This window comes from Homarus americanus, unplaced genomic scaffold (assembly GCF_018991925.1).
Source record: "Homarus americanus isolate GMGI-L3 unplaced genomic scaffold, GMGI_Hamer_2.0 scaffold40856, whole genome shotgun sequence".
NCBI classification, from domain to species: domain Eukaryota; kingdom Metazoa; phylum Arthropoda; class Malacostraca; order Decapoda; family Nephropidae; genus Homarus; species Homarus americanus.
In genome coordinates this window covers 3357017-3373599 of record NW_024734615.1, presented here as the reverse complement: position 1 = coordinate 3373599, position 16583 = coordinate 3357017, and the positions used below count along the sequence as shown (strand labels likewise).

Here is a 16583-nt window from a genome sequence, read left to right as displayed (position 1 = left end):
AGTTATTTATGACTTTTACCCAGACACGCTGTTTCCTCTCTCCCACCGCAGTTTTATGGTATCTTGCTGTCTATCCTCTTTTAATAAGTCCACTCTCATGTTTAAATCAGGATGGCTGATGTATAATCCTCTCGTATGTCTATGGCTGGCGGACGTCTCAGCGCAATTTGTCATGTCTGGGAGGCAACTGATACGCCCGAGGGAATAATTTTTAGCAAAGGAAATTATAGTAATCTGTTTAATCTCTCGTTTAGTGTAAGGTACAGGCGTATTATTAATATTTACATGGTATATGCCCCCCCCTAGATAAATCACCTGTGCTTAACTATGAATGTTGAAACAGCCAATCAGCTATGTTCAGCATGATTATACAGGGTGGGTAAGAAAAAAAAAACCACCCTAACATATACAGTAAATGGGTTTTCACAGTCCTTACATAGGTCAGTTATTTTTTCCCCCACCCTGTATTTAAATATTTTACAGTGAATTGAAAAAAAAAAAAATGATGTGTGTTCCTTCATGACTGATTTTTTTTCTTCTTTTATTTCACTAAGTTCACAAAGAGAAAAAGTTGTTTTGATTTTTATAAGTCCCAGGGGTAAGGTTTCCATCATCAGCTGTTAACCCCACCAATAATAACCCAGACAGCTTCTACCCTCCTCTCAAGGCTTCTTCAATTGACTGGTGAAAATTGCATAGAATGGGACGTTTTTCTATTTATTTTTTTGTTTTTTCTTATGTTTTTCCTTTCTCCTTTTCTTTCTCGCTCTTTCATACACTTACGGTGTGAGTCATAGATCAGCCCCAATAGGTGAGTCACAGATCAGCCCCAATAGGTGAGTCACAGATCAGCCCCAATAGGTGAGTCACAGATCAGCCCCAGTAGTTGAGTCACATATCAGCCCCAATAGGTGAGTCACAGATCAGCCCCAATAGGTGAGTCACAGATCAGCCCCAACCACAGATAGGTGAGTCACAGATCAGCCCAGGTGAGTCACAGATCAGCCCAGTAGGTGAATCACAGATCAGCCCTAGGTGAGTCGCAGATCAGCCCCAGTAGGTGAGTCACAGATCAGCCCCAGTAGGTGAGTCACAGATCAGCCCCAATAGGTGAGTCACAGATCAGCCCCAATAGGTGAGTCACAGATCAGCCCCAATAGGTGAGTCACAGATCAGCCCCAACAGGTTAAGCCATAGGGCGGAGAGAGATAGAGACAATCCCACAGGTCGTCTCAACAGGTAAATATCTAATTAAAATAATATATTTATATCCCTTACCCATGTCGTCACGCATTAATCTTATACTTTATTATATCTTTACACCTTAGGCCTATATACCTGGCGCTATATATACACTTACACGTATAATATATATGAACAGGTACAATCAATACTAACATTAACTACGACCATGTCTAACATTAACTACGATCATGTCTAACATTAACTACGACCATGTCTAAGATTAACTACGACCATATCTAACATTAACTACGACCATGTCTAACATTAACTACGACCATGTCTAACATTAACTACGACCATGTCTAACATTAACTACGACCATGTCTAACATTAACTACGACCATGTCTAACATTAACTACGACCATGTCTAACATTAACTACGACCATGTCTAACATTAACTACGACCATGTCTAACATTAACTACGACCATGTCTAACATTAACTAACCATTAACTAACTACGACCATGTCTAACATTAACTACGACCATGTCTAAGATTAACTACGACCATATCTAACATTAACTACGACCATGTCTAACATTAACTACGACCATGTCTAGTAATTAACGTAAGTAGAAAAATGTAAATAAATATGGGGTTAATTATTACAGGTGTACAGGGAGTAGTCGATCACCTGGTAGTGTATTGGTTATATTCTGAGGGTGACGTAGTGATGGGGAGAGTGATCAGGGAGGACACATTCGAGGAGAGGAGAGGTAGGGAGATGGAGAGGAAAGGGAGGAAGAGGGGAGAGGGAGGGGAGAGGGAGGAAAGGAGGAGAGAAGAGGTAGGGGAGGGTGTAAGGGGAGAGGAAAGGGAGGGGAGGGGTAGGGGAGGGAAGGGGAGAGGAAAGGAGGGGAGGGGTAGGGGAGAGGAGGGAGAAGGAGAGGGAGACGGGGGAAAGTGCCCAAGGGAGGTGAGGGACTCCACATGGTTACTTTCACACATACGTCTATGAGTGCTGGGGTTGAAAAAGAAGGAGGAGGAAGGAAGGAAAGAGAGAGAAGGGAGAGGAAGAAGAAAGAGGGGGTGGAGGGAAGACGAGGAAGAAGAGAAAGGACGAAAGAGGAGGAGGAACTTAAGAAGAGGAGAGAAGGGAAGAAGAGCAGAGAATGGGAATAAAACAAGTGGGAAGAGGGAAAAAGAGGATTGGAAAGAGAAAGAAGAGAAAGGGGAGTACCGGAAGAAGAAGAAAGAAGAAAGAATATAAGAGGGGAAACAAGAGGAAAACGAGCCAAGAGGAGGAAGTCTAAAGGGAAAGAGGCGTGAAGAGGAATGAAACACGAAAAAGAGTAAAAGAGATAAAGTGAAAAAGGAAAAGAGTGTGACGGAGGTAGAACAGGGAAGCATGTAAAAAATGGAAGGGAAAAAAGAAGAAGGAAGGGAAAAGTAGACGAAACAGAGGAATACAAACAGAAGTGAAAAGCGAGGAGGGGAGGGAGAGAGAGAGAGAGAGAGAGGAGAGAGAGAGAGAGAGAGAGAGAGAGAGAGAGATGAAGGAAAAGAGAATACCAAAGAGGAATAGAAAGTGTTGGGGGAGTACACGCACACACACACGCACACGCACACACGCACACACACACACACACACACACACACACACACACACATTCCTCCATTCTCTCTCTTTTTCTCCTTTTCCTCCTACGAAAAGAATGACAGGAAGAAGAGGAAGAATAAGACAAGAACCCGGGCACAGAAGAGGAGAGGTATGAAGGAGGTTGTGGGCGGCAGGGTGGCGAGGTGGGCGACTGGCTGTGGTGGGCGGCAGGATGGTGGGCGGCAGGTGGCAGGTGGGGTGACTGGCTGGTGGTGGGCGGCATGGGATGATGGGTGGTGGTGGGAGATGGGGGCGACTGGCTGTGGTGGGCGGCAGATGGGTGGCAGGGTGACGAGACGGGGCGACTGGCTGGGTGGTGGGCGGCAGGATGGTGGGTGGCAGGGTGACGAGACGGGGGCGACTGGCTGGGTGGTGGGCGGCAGGATGGTGGGTGGCAGGGTGACGAGACGGGGGCGACTGGCTGGGTGGTGGGCGGCAGGATGGTGGGTGGCGAGACGAGGTGTAGTGGTTCTCTGCCTCATACAAAATACACTCTTAGGGATAACTTACCCCAGTCTCACTTAAAGCATCATACCTTGACCCAGGAACTTAAACTTTGTTAATTCCCAGTCTTCTTCCTCTTCCTCCTCATCTTCTCCCTCCTTCTTTTCCCTTATTCTCCTCCTCCTTCTCACCCTCTTCCTCTTACTTCTTATTCCTCTCCGTCTTCTCCTCACCTTCTCATAAATTGAAATAAACGGAGAGCGCTCATCTTATTTCGATCTAGTAATTGTAATGTAGTATATAAAATGTTCATTGTAATTTGTTTTGATTCTTCACTTGTTGAACATATAGACTGTAGCTATAGACAGACAGACACGTATATGTTTCTTGTGTAAATTCGTACGCTGTATATATACAGGGTATGCTCGAGGAAGAAAATTATCAATAACTCCTACACACACACACACACACACACACAGGTACACAAATACACAAACAATTCCACACACGCACAAGCACTGGAGCCTACATGCCAAAGGCACACAGAACATCCGCAAGCAAACATTACGCTGGGAGGTCCACTTGAACACAAACAACAGTTCAAGCATCAGGTTGTGTGGTGGTCCTCTCCCGACACGTTCATACTGGACCACCTTACACACACACACACACACACACACACACACACACAGAGGGAAGGTTCTCTCGTGGTTCCTATCACTTATTCTTCCCTCGAACACACAATCTGTAGCGGGTGTGATGACGGCTATAATATTCATGATCGCTCAGGCTTTCCTGCCACTCTCGCTCACTTCTTGATAACTCAGTGTCTCTATCACGGGAGCAACAAAAACAGCAACCAACAACAACAACCAACAACAACAACCAACAACAACAACCAATAACAACAACATTAAACAACCAACCACAACAACAACAACAACAATAACGTGGCATCTTTGGCTGTTGTACATCTATCTATTGGACAAGGGTTGAGGTGTACAGTACAGTCTGTTGGTAGTACATCTGTTACTGTTACATCTGCTAACAGGAAACATCAGCACATATCTTAATACAGAGGTTATAATTGACCACCTAAAGTTGATATGTAAGAAACTTTAACACCTCATAGCTCTTAATACCTTCATCATGATGGCTTTTCCTGTCAAGACGGTGATATCAGGTGTTAAAAAAATGGTTACCGACGCACGATGACAGACAGACAGACAGACAGACAGACAGACGCATGAAGTGAGAAGACGTGGAACCGAAGAAGACGCTGAAGAAGTTGTGAGGACCTGAATAGTCCTCCTGCACCTTGGGTATAAGTTCTCGTTTTATTTCAATGGCTTGCTTGTAAACTACGTCGTCAATCTTATAGTTTACGACACACAATGCTTTGATGCAAACTTTTATCGTTCTGTAATAAAAATCTACACCCCCCCCCCAAAATAAGCGGGTTAGCATTCGTGGTGGTGAAGAGAAGTCGCACACCAGAATACATGTCTCTCTCTCTCTCTCTCTCTCATCTTAGTTGTACATCATTTGCCATCACATTTACCATCACACTTCTTCTATTTGCTCATCATCATCATCATCATCATCATCATCATCATCAGTTCATCACCATACCTCTTCTACTCCCCACGAAAACCACTTCATCACCATAACACCGCTTCCACATGCCTATCATCACCATAACACACCACACCTCTTCAATATCAAGGTCTGATAAATTAATCCTGCCTTTTCACCACCACACGCCTATAGATACAGCCCCCTTCACCATCACTCATTCCCTACAAGTCATCTTCACCATCGTAATAACTTCAGTCATCAGTATCACACACAGACTGTTATTATCGTATTTTCACCATTACATATTATCTCTAGGCTCTATTCACCATTATCCATTACGTCACCATCACCACCCATCTACCCTTACCCCACCTTTCCCCCCCCCATCTACTGTCTCCTCATCTCCCTTCCCTCATCTACCGTCTTCCCACCATCACCACCCATCTACCTTACCCCACCTTCCCCCATCTACTGTCTCCTCATCTCCCTTCCCCTCATCTACCGTCTTCCCATCACCACCATTCACCCATCTACCCACCCCACTCTAGCAGCCACGTCAGCGTCCCCTCTCGGTAAACGACTGAAGAAAACATCAGTAATTCAGAGCATGGCTGATTCAGGCACGGTGGTCCTTGATGGCCGAGGGCGTGTGAATACTCAAGTCTTTCTCTCTGTCCCTTTCTCCCACCGTGCCCTCCCACTCACCACGCTTCCTCCCACTCACCACGCTTCCTCCCACTCACCACGTGTCCTCCCACTCACCACGCTTCCCTCCCACTCACCACGCCTCCACGCCTTCTACCACTCCCATGCCTTTCTCCCACTCTCACGCCTTCTCCCACTCTCACGCCTTCTCCCACTCTCACGCCTCTACCACACGCCTTCTCCCACTCTCATACACGTCTCCCACTCTCATAACTTCTCCCACTCTCACGCCTTCTCCCACTCCCATTCCCACGCCTTCTCCCACTCCCACGCCTTATCCCACTCTCATACCTTCTCCCACTCACTCACTCACTCCTTCCTTCTCTGCACCTTAACCCGTTTCTTCTCTCCGTTTTTTGACTCCTTGCCTCTGTCTCTTTCTCAATTTATCTCTCTCTCGTTTTCTTATTCACGGTACGTACTTCTGTCTGTCTGTCCCTCTCTCCTCTTTCTTACTTCTTCCTACTGTTCATTTACTTTCCTCTCTTCTTTTCTACTCTTTGTTCCTCTCCTCTTCCATTTAATGCTTTTCTCTTCTATTCTTATTACTTCCTGTGCCATGTCCCCCTCCTTCTTCTTTTCCTCTCTTATAACTCCAATTACTTACACTTCTCATTTTTTCTCCTCTCATTCTCCTCATCCACCTCTCATCCCCATTCTCCTTCTCTACCTCTTCCTCCATCCAACCTCCTCCAGTCAGCCTTGCCTTTTTTCTCCTTTTCCTCCACTTCTCCTCACACAATTTCCTCCTTGTCGTTTCTCTTCTCCCTCCCTCTCCTCTCCCCGTCTCCTCCTCTCCACCTCCTCCTCTCCACCTCATGCAGCCGTTCTCTTCCTCTTACTATCGTCTTTCCTTCTCTCCTTTCTTCTCCTCATCCTTCTTATCTCCCCCTTCCTCCACCGAACTTTCACATACCCTTCTTCTTCTTCTTCTTCATCTTCTTCTTCTTCTTACCGCCTGATGCATGCTTCTCTTATTCCATTCTAATTCCCAAAGTTTGCAGGGGGCTGAGCGGTGTCTTTCATGATCCGCCTTATTATGGACGCTGTGTGTGTGTGTGTGTGTGTGTGTGTGTGTGTGTGTGTGTGTGTGTACGGATAGTTCTGAGCATTAACGAGGAACAGTTCATTCATATCTCTCTCACTGAGGCTTGATAATAATGTGTTAAACAGTGATAGAGAAAAGGTACAGTAAGGAGCAATATTTTCTACCTGAAGATACGGTTCTGGGTGATCGCTGGTGTGTGTGTGTGTGTAACTATCGACATTCTTAAGACCTTCTCTCCTCTCCCATCGCCGTCTTTTCATTTGGGTGGAATTTACCTTTAGTTAAGAACAGAATGTGACGGTCAAAATGCTACACGTCTCCCTCCTTCTATCCCTCTTCTTTCTTCCCTCTCCTTTACTCCCTCCACACGTAGACCGAGGGTAGTGTTTTAGAGGTTAGAACTGTGTGTTAATGGGTGTGGTTTTTTTTATAGTTATTGAGCAACGTTTGTGTCTAAGGACTCGGTCGTTTCGTTAAAATGTACAGTGATCAGGTTTTGCCTTCCTTTGACATCAATACACACACACACACACACACACACACACACACACACACACACATATACGCGCGAGTATATATATTTGCTAATCTTTGGGCCGGGTGCCCTTAGCCGGCTGCCTCCAGAGGTGTTGTCTCTAACCGGCACACTGTCCCGGAAGGGCTGCGGTCTCACTTGTCACATCAGAAAGTCTCTCTCTCTCTCTCTCTCTTTTGTTTTTTAATTCAATTGTTATGGTGATAAAGGCTGGTTGTGGCTCTAACTGCTTCTTTCCCTTCACCGTCTTGCTGGTGGTCTGACAATAGTCGCCCAAAGGAACAATCTTGTCCCTGTGAACCCGCTGAGTCTCATACTTCTTATGTCTTTGTTGGTGGTTTGTGTTCTTGGTGTTTAGTGAGGACACAGGTCTTGGCCACCACCACCAAGCAAAGGGAGTACTTGCTGGACGTGATGATCCATCTCCAGCAGGAAGAGAGGGAGTTCAGGCTGGTGTTGGGCTTGTTGTTGCTGCTCCTCTTTAGGTGTCGTCTCAGGCGGCGTTTGGTGGAGTGTAGCTTCCGGGGTAGCAGCTGTGAGTAGCTTCAGGGCAGGTGTGATTTAAGGAATTCGTTAAATCTAATTAAAACAATAAACCAAGATCCCTTCTTCGACTCTGCCTGATGACCCAAGCCTCCTTCTCCTCCTCTTCCCCTCCTTACCCAAAAGTCAAGTACCAGACCCTCTTAACAACTCTCGCAGACGAAAACTTTAGCGATAGAGCGACTGGCGACGTTTTCTGCATATTCCATGACTGTGGGAGGCGAGGGTTGTGGCCACACGTCTTGACCCTCTTGGCACAGCGGGGTGTTGAGGCCAGGGAGCGATTATTATGATTTTGGTATGAGTGAAGTCTTAGGGATCGGGACGACCATCTTGATCTAATCTCAGGATAGAGGGGCTTCTGGCGACCGTCTTGGCTCAACTTTGATGAGATTTTGGGATTGGGACAATTATTTAGGAAGTATTTTCTCGGAAATAAGAATTAAGTGCATTCACCTTTTGCTTGCTCCTTTTTTTTTGAGGAGCGGCAAAAAATGACTATCTTAGCTAAATCCGTGAAATGTTAAATTTCGTTGCGATTTAAATGCTACTTAAAGACTTTGGTGAGGAACACAATACAGCAAACAGCAGCTACTTCTCTTGTAACTACAAAAACAAGGCACAGGAATCCAATAAAATGCGTGGTACTTCCAAAAGAGCCACAATACTTAGAAAAGAGCCACAACACTTAGAAAAGATCCACAATACTTAGAAAAGAGCCACAATACTTAGAAAAGATCCACAATACTTACAAAAGATCCACAATACTTACAAAAGAGCCCCAGTAATCAGAACAACATTTTTAATACAGGCATTCTAATAAAGAGAACAGCAGGTTTTAAAAGACTTCGCCGTGTATAACTCTTACTATATTATTGTACAGTTAAATGAACAACTTCACTTTCACTCCCTAAAACACTCCGGGTAAACAATCGTCCTTGACTCAGACACAATATTGACACTCGCCGTATAACAAGAGCGCACATACGTAAACAAGTCTTAGTATTCAGCGATAAAACACAAATTGACAGTCTTAATGCTTGAAAAAACAAAAACGGCTCACGTATAGAAAACCTCTTTGGTAGTCACAAAACAACGGTGGAACTTTTCTCAACAGGTCCTGGTATTCGCAAAACAATCTTACGACTGGAATCTCCTTGGCAAACAGTTTCTCTGCTCTCTCAGTAACGTCAGTAATTGAAAGATAAACAGTAGTACTTGCTCAAAACAGCTGTAGGACGGACAAACAACAAAGTCTTGGTACTCACCGACGACATTAAGGACGCCGAACTGACTCTTGGCGACGATGGTGTTGACTTGACACATGTAGGTACCGGCGTCGGTGGCGTTGACCCGTGACAGATGCAGTGTCCAGGTGCGGTGTCCATCGTGCGTGACGTTCACTCGCGGGTTCCGGGTGATCACGTGGTCCTGCACAGTCAGGATGGCAGATTTGTCAAAAGCAATCCACGCGACCTGGGAAGAACAAAAAAGATATGAAAGGTTATCCACACCTCCTACCACCACAGCAGCTAGACGTATCAAAGATGCATGGAGCTGGTGCAGTGTAGCAGAAAAGAAATGTTTTAAAATTCTTAAAAAAAAAAAAATTCATCGGATTTTTATCACATTCGACAGAAACCGAGAACTCAAACCCCCTGACACTCACACCAAGTTTCAAGGTGATGTATTCCTAACAGTTTGTGCATGAGGTACAGTGCAGGAGTCTGAGGTAAATATATCAGAGAATCCCCCCAAAAAAACCTTAGGACTAACTTAACAGGACACTTAGCACAATCAGGATAGAATAAACTGTTTCAACATTACTGATCTACCTAAGGAAAAAAGAAGATAATTAAACATAAGAGTTGAGGGGAGTGTTTAGTTCCGTTACATATGCATACATGTAGAGTTAGAGCCTTGCGTTACACCACACACACAGGAGACTTAACATTTTAAAACCTTGTATTACACGAGAATGCAAGATTTAGCGTTTTAAAACCCAATGTTACACCACAATTCAAGTTTTAATGCACTGGAACTGTCTCCTTATATAAATACACATCGTATATTACCATTTGCTGTTGTATTACATGTGCAGAACTTGGTAATATAAGGCGTTGTATATTTCAGAAGCATTATTTGATATATCTTAAGATGGTGATGTATTATATATGAGATATAACGCGCGTCATATCATGCGTAAATTATTGGTAAAGTTAAGCCCTGAGTTACGCCATATACGCACATTTTATATACGGCAACCATGTGAAAATCTATACACACAACGTAGTCTTAATCCTTCTGGTATGCTACTTATACGCATTATTTTCATGAGAAGGTATATACTGTATACTTTAATAGATTTATTGCCAGAAATAGTGTAGAATATCCTGGTTTAGTGTCAAGTGCAAAAATAGCCACGTTGGGCCAAAACTAGTCCAGAAATAGCGAGGTAGGGACAAAAGTAGTCTAGAAATAGTGACGTAGGCCTAAAATAGTGCAGAAATAGTAATGTAGGGCCCAAAATAGTGCAGAAATCCCGACGTAGAGTCAAAACTAACACAGATATGACGGGGGTTGTGTTAGGTCTAGTGCAGGGTGTCAGCATACAGATCTCTGCTACCAGGGACGAAATATTTGCCACAGGGACAAAAAAACAACACCTGAAATGATGTAGTCAAATCTTGCCCTGGAGATTTATAAGAGAGAGAGAGAGAGAGAGAGAGAGAGAGAGAATATACTATCTCCTGCTACTAAAAACAAAACAAAAACATAAACCAATATAAAACCAAAGACTAATTCTCTAAAATTACAAAACAACAAAACAAAATGGAAAAAAAAATACACAGGAACATTAAAAAAAAAAATACACCGAAAAAATATGATTTTTTTTTGTTAAATCTACGGCATTAAAATACAATCAGTCGGAAGCAAAATGTTAAAACCAATCAGTACCTTGTGTCCCTTTAAAACAAAAAAATAAAACAATAATACCATATCTCTAGTAATTACCTGTATTGATAAATGTTAATGTTAAGTAATACCTGAATATAATTTTTTTGGTTAATATAAAAAAATATTGTATATTTTTAAAATTATCTTTGTTATTATTATTATTATTATTATTATTATTATTATTATTATTATTATTATTATTTTTTTTTTTCGATTTTGTAGCCATATTAGTCAAACGTATATAGGTGTTTCTTGCTGTTTGGTGTATAATGATGAATTGCAAACGCACAGACACAGACAAAGACACACAGAAACACACACATATAAATACACACTCACATACACAGAGGCACACACATAAACACAAAGACACACACACACACATAGACAAACACATACAGACAGACAGACAGATAGATAGATTCCACGACCATTGGATAGGTCATAGATTCCACGCCCATTGGATAGGTCATAGATTCCACGACCATTGGATAGGTCATAGATTCACGCCATTGGATAGGTCATAGATTCACGACATTGGATGGATGATTCACGCCATTGGATAGGTCATAGATTCCACGACCATTGGATAGGTCATAGATTCCACGCCCATTGGATAGGTCATTAGGATAGTAGCATAAGTGTCTTGAGAAACTTACAAGGGTTTTAATATAATTGAGTTACATGTTGACTTAAGTGATGTGTTTGTTAATTGTTTTATAGGTTAGGTTAGGTTAAGTAAGATTAGGTTAGGTTAGGTTAAGTAAGATTAGGTTAGGTTAGGTTAGTTTGACTGTGTGAAACAATTTTTTCTCGAAATGTACTATAATTTTCAGTCATTTCGTGGAATGACTGATTACACAGACTGGAACATCCACCCATCCACCCACTCACACCCTCACATATACTGTACACACACAACACACACACACAACAGAATAATAAAATATTTTCTCTTCACAAACACGTATATATATATTCTCTCTAAATAACACACACACACACACACACACACACACACACACACACACACACACACACACACACACACACACCACACACACACACACGTCTCTTTCTCTTGGCAAGGTATGCGCGGTAAGGGATGCGCAGTAACACCCGGAATGATCACCTTTAAGACCGGGTGTGTGAGAAAGACCTGAATTATTTGGTTGGTAACATGTACATCGTTCACGGGGGTGTCGGGGAGGGTAGGTCTGTGAATCTTATCATCTGCAAGGTTGAATCTCTCCCGTAGGCCTATAGGTGTGACGTGACTGTAGGTGTGACGTGACGTGACTGTAGGTGTGACGTGACGGTGACGGTGACGGTGCTGAATGTCTGTCGTGGTGAATTTATCTCCTCGTGTTAAGTGGAGATTTGAGTAAGTCATGTAGATTGATATTAAAAGAAATATAGTTAGATAGATGGATGGATGGAAAGATAGCATGATGGATGGATGGATAGGATGATAGATGGATGGATAGGATGATAGATGGATGGATAGGATGATAGATGGATAGATAGGATGATAGATGGATAGATAACATGATGGTTGGAAAGACAGCATGATGGACGGATAGATAGCGTGATGGATGGGTAGATAGCATGATGGATGGATGGATAGATAAATAAATATATAGATAGAGAGAAAATATAAAGAGAGAGGGATAAGTATAGATAGATAGATAGGCAGGTAGATATATAGACACGTTACGAGCTTGGAGAGAAGGCCGGAGGCTGGTGTGTGTTTCACTGATTTCAGCACCAATACCTACCTACCAGACAGACAGACAGACACAGAGAAACACACACACACACACACACACACGAGGTAATATCACCTGATAGATTAGCGGGTTTATGGGCGTATGATTGGTGGCCTCACATGTATAATATTAACCTTTGCTGTTGGCTTTAAAAAAAAAAAACAATAGCCTGTACCTAAATGTGGCTGTAACACTAATTATTTCTACCTTTTGTTATCAATATCTGCAACGTTGCCCAGGTAGATAGGTGTATGGAGGATGATACAAACGTCTAATGAAATAAAGGAAGGTATTTTCTTTCTCATGTGTTTGAAGATATCACAAAGGAATTTCAACATAGCAGAGTAATGTATGTATGTATGTATGTATGTATGTATGTATGTATGTATGTATGTATGTATGTATGTATGTATCTGTCTATTTATCAATTCACCTGTCTTATCTGTCTGTCTTTCTAACTACCATCTTCCCATGACACTCCTATATGGACAGAGAAGAGATGGTAAGGTGGAAGGTGATGCAAGAAAGGTGAGGAAAGTGACAGGTAAGAGGTGAAGCAACCTGTAACTTGAACCTTGAACCATTACAACGATTACAGGGTTTTCAATTTAGTCACTGTGTATTGAGAGATGAGGTGTCAGAGTGAGGGTCGTTCGTATATTGAGTGGTGAGGGTCGTTCGTATATTGATTGGTGAGGGTCGTTCGTATATTGAGTGGTGAGGGTCGTTCGTATATTGAGTGGTGAGGGTCGTTCGTATAAAAAGTGGTGAGGGTCATTCGGATAAAAAGTGGTGAGGGTCATTCGGATAAAAAGTGGTGAGGGTCGTTCGTATATTGAGTGGTGAGGGTCGTTCGTACATGGAGTAGTGAGGGTCGTTCTTACAAGCATCATCACATTTTATAAAGTTACTACGTCACTGTAAACACTCATCATTCCTCTACCCTGACACTCCTCCACCACATAACCCAGTCTTGGCCATCAACCTCTTGTTCTGATGTTTTCGTCCTGTCATAAATCTTCCTTACCACCAATCAATCAATGTGTTATCCATTACCTAAACTACCTACCCTCGGTCTCCATCCATCTAGTTCTCCGAGGGACATTTTGACCCCTCCTCCCCGTACATATTATACCTATATCTTCATTCCTTACCCTATCAATTATTCTCCCGTAGTCTATGATAGTTTAGAGACTGTCTATCTCCACCGCTCTCCTGCCTTGATCTAGTGGGACTGTGGAACACCTGAGTTTAATATCCATACAACTTTAAGAGTAAGAACTAGCGAGCACTTCCTTCCTATACTCAAACTCTTCTCGTTAATTACTGTTCTCAAAAGTTCCTCCTCCTCTACTTGTTCTTCTTCCTTGCATTACTAACTTTCGTTTTGTTTTATTTCTTCGTTAAACATCTCCTCTAGATGCTTAAAATTCATTTACAAACTCAAGTCTTTCTTTTTCTTGGTAAACATTACATAACATATCGACTTGGAATTAGGCAATATTATTTTTTTCACGAATGTTGTCGCTTTTACACCCATAAGAAAACATATAACTACGTCACCTAACAATAAATTAAACATTCTTATTATTAAATTAACCACAGGTAAACTAAGAAGCCTCATTATATAATACACTTCACTTTATCGATCTTCTCTCAGAGTACTCCAGTATCGTCTTCAAGGTCGCAACAACCTGGAGTGTGAGATTGAGCTATTGACAACCAGCTGCTGGGTCTAATTTACGTCCTCAGGCAACTGTGTCAGCACTCGCGCATAATTGTAACGTGGCACCTTAGTCCTGGCACATGTAAATGGTGTGGCTGTTACCTGTCGAGATGAAGGACTTGTGAATATATATATATATATATATATATATATATATATATATATATATATATATATATATATATATATATATATATATATATATATATATATATATATATATATATATATATTTCGAGGTGTTGGATAAATATAAATTGGATACATATATTCTTGTGTTTATTAGTCTAGAATCGTTTAGATCAGTGTGAATATTTGGCTTTTTTTTTAGATATTTCTATACTAATACGTGGCTTCATCTGGACTTACATAGGAATACGTATTGTCAATAGTTCCTATAGAGGTAAAGTGTTGGCCATACAGGTGAGGACTTCGTTGGTAATAGTTACGACACTCGGGTTGTCATGGAGAAATCACACAGACACTGAGCTGTTTCCTGGTTCCCGCTCTCATTAACTCGCTACAGTGAAGACTTAGGAGATTTGCCTTTACCTCTGCGGGAGCTACACACACGGAGGGTTTTAGTCGTCGCTTGTTGTTATGAACATCCTGAGCAGTGTAGCGAGAAGTACAAGGATCAATCCATGTTCCTGAGCGTGGCGAGGAGGGTTGACGGTAACTAATGGGATAATATTATTATTATTATTATTATTATTGTTGTTGTTGTTGTTGTTGTTGTTGTTGTTGTTGTTGTTGTTGTGGACAAGGGGAGGGAACCGAAAATATCAACTAATATTCTCCGCCAGGTGAGGAGTCTGTACGCTGCTTTACACTGACCAAACCCTACAAGAGGAACGTCCTGTATCGTGAGGTAAATTCTCTTCCTCCACTTCTGATGCTGCAATACTGTGTTTATTGTTAGCTGAGTTTAGTTGTTGTATTTACAGTGCCTCGCTATGAATACTGAGAGATGAACGGTGATGTTTAGTGGCAGAATGAGTAGCGTTAAGAGTACAGGTGTCAGTAGACGTTCTTGTATGTCTGCATTGTTTACTTTATATAACAGCATATCACAGATGGCGTGAGGAGGTCATATGTGAATAATATTAAACGTTTAATTAAAATAACAGTTTCACGTAATAATATATATTGGTGAACGTTTCAGGGCATAGTAGATTATACCAAACGTTATTTAGTAAATTGTCTAGCAACGTTTCAAGTAATACCTAATGTTTAGAATATTTTTTTTTGTCATTTATATTTTCTCTTACGATAAATTCTTTCGTGTGTATATTTGTAAGTTACTTGAGTATGGGTAACAAACATAGTTAATAAACGTAATGAACAAATACAATTAACCTTCAGCATAAATTTAACAACAATTGAAAGATAAATTGGAGAAAAATACGAATATAACAGGTAAGTGTCATCACACCTGTTCAAGATGACCAATTAGCAACGAGACTCTGTAAGGAGAGGATGGCAGTGTCTTAAACAAAGTCACCATGACAACCAAACAAGGGCTCCCACTGTGCTACTAATCACCTTTGTTTTCCACAGACTTTTTTTTTTTTTCGCCCAAACACGAAAGTTCTCTCGTTCATTTAAAGTTGGTGTCATTTGCCGATCAGGAGGTGAAGTAGACCGGCGCTGCTGTTGTGCTCTGTGCAAATTGTTGGCTCTCTAGTGACTGAGTTTTGTGAAATCAACTGTTAAACTCATGTGAACTCTCTCTCTCTCTCTCTCTCTCTCTCTCTCTCTCTCTGAATAAATCTCCTCCCTCTGACTTTTCACTCTCTCTCCTGACACTACTACTACTACTACTACTACTACTACTACTACTACTACTACTACTACTACTACTACTTTGCTGTCACTCTGAATCGAGTATGAAGATCATCCAGTTATGATACAATGATATGAGTTATTAAGGATGTCACAGTACCCACACAATTACACCTGGTGACCCACACAACCACCACCTGAGCCTAAATCTCTTTATATACCCACATCTCTATTACATCACCCATTAAAAAACCACCACCCACACCTACCAACCCATGACTTAAGTACCCCCCATCACCATCACCCACACCCACCAACCCATGACTTCAGTAACCCCATCACCATCACTCCACACCCACCAACCCATGACTTCGGTACCGCATCACCATCACCCACACCCACCAACCCATGACTTCAGTAAGACCCATCACCATCACCCACACCCACCAACCCATGACTTCGGTACCCCATCACCATCACCCACACCCACCAACCCATGACTTGGTAGACCCATCACCATCACCACACCCACCAACCCATGACTTCAGTACCCCATCACCATCACCCACACCCACCAACCCATGACTTCAGTACCCATCACCATCACTCCACACCCACCAACCATGACTTCATACCCCATCACC

At 42.2% G+C, this 16583-nt stretch overlaps 1 protein-coding gene across 1 annotated transcript in view; it reads right to left on the bottom strand.

Moving 5' to 3' along the window:
- The window catches only part of LOC121870318 (lachesin-like), a 162994-nt gene that overhangs the window by 96213 nt on the left and 50198 nt on the right, over positions 1–16583 (bottom strand). Inside the window, exon 4 of the mRNA XM_042372101.1 lies at positions 8970–9177. Within this exon, the coding sequence (XP_042228035.1) occupies positions 8970–9177 (208 nt within the window). The remainder of the gene's footprint in view (positions 1–8969; positions 9178–16583) is intronic.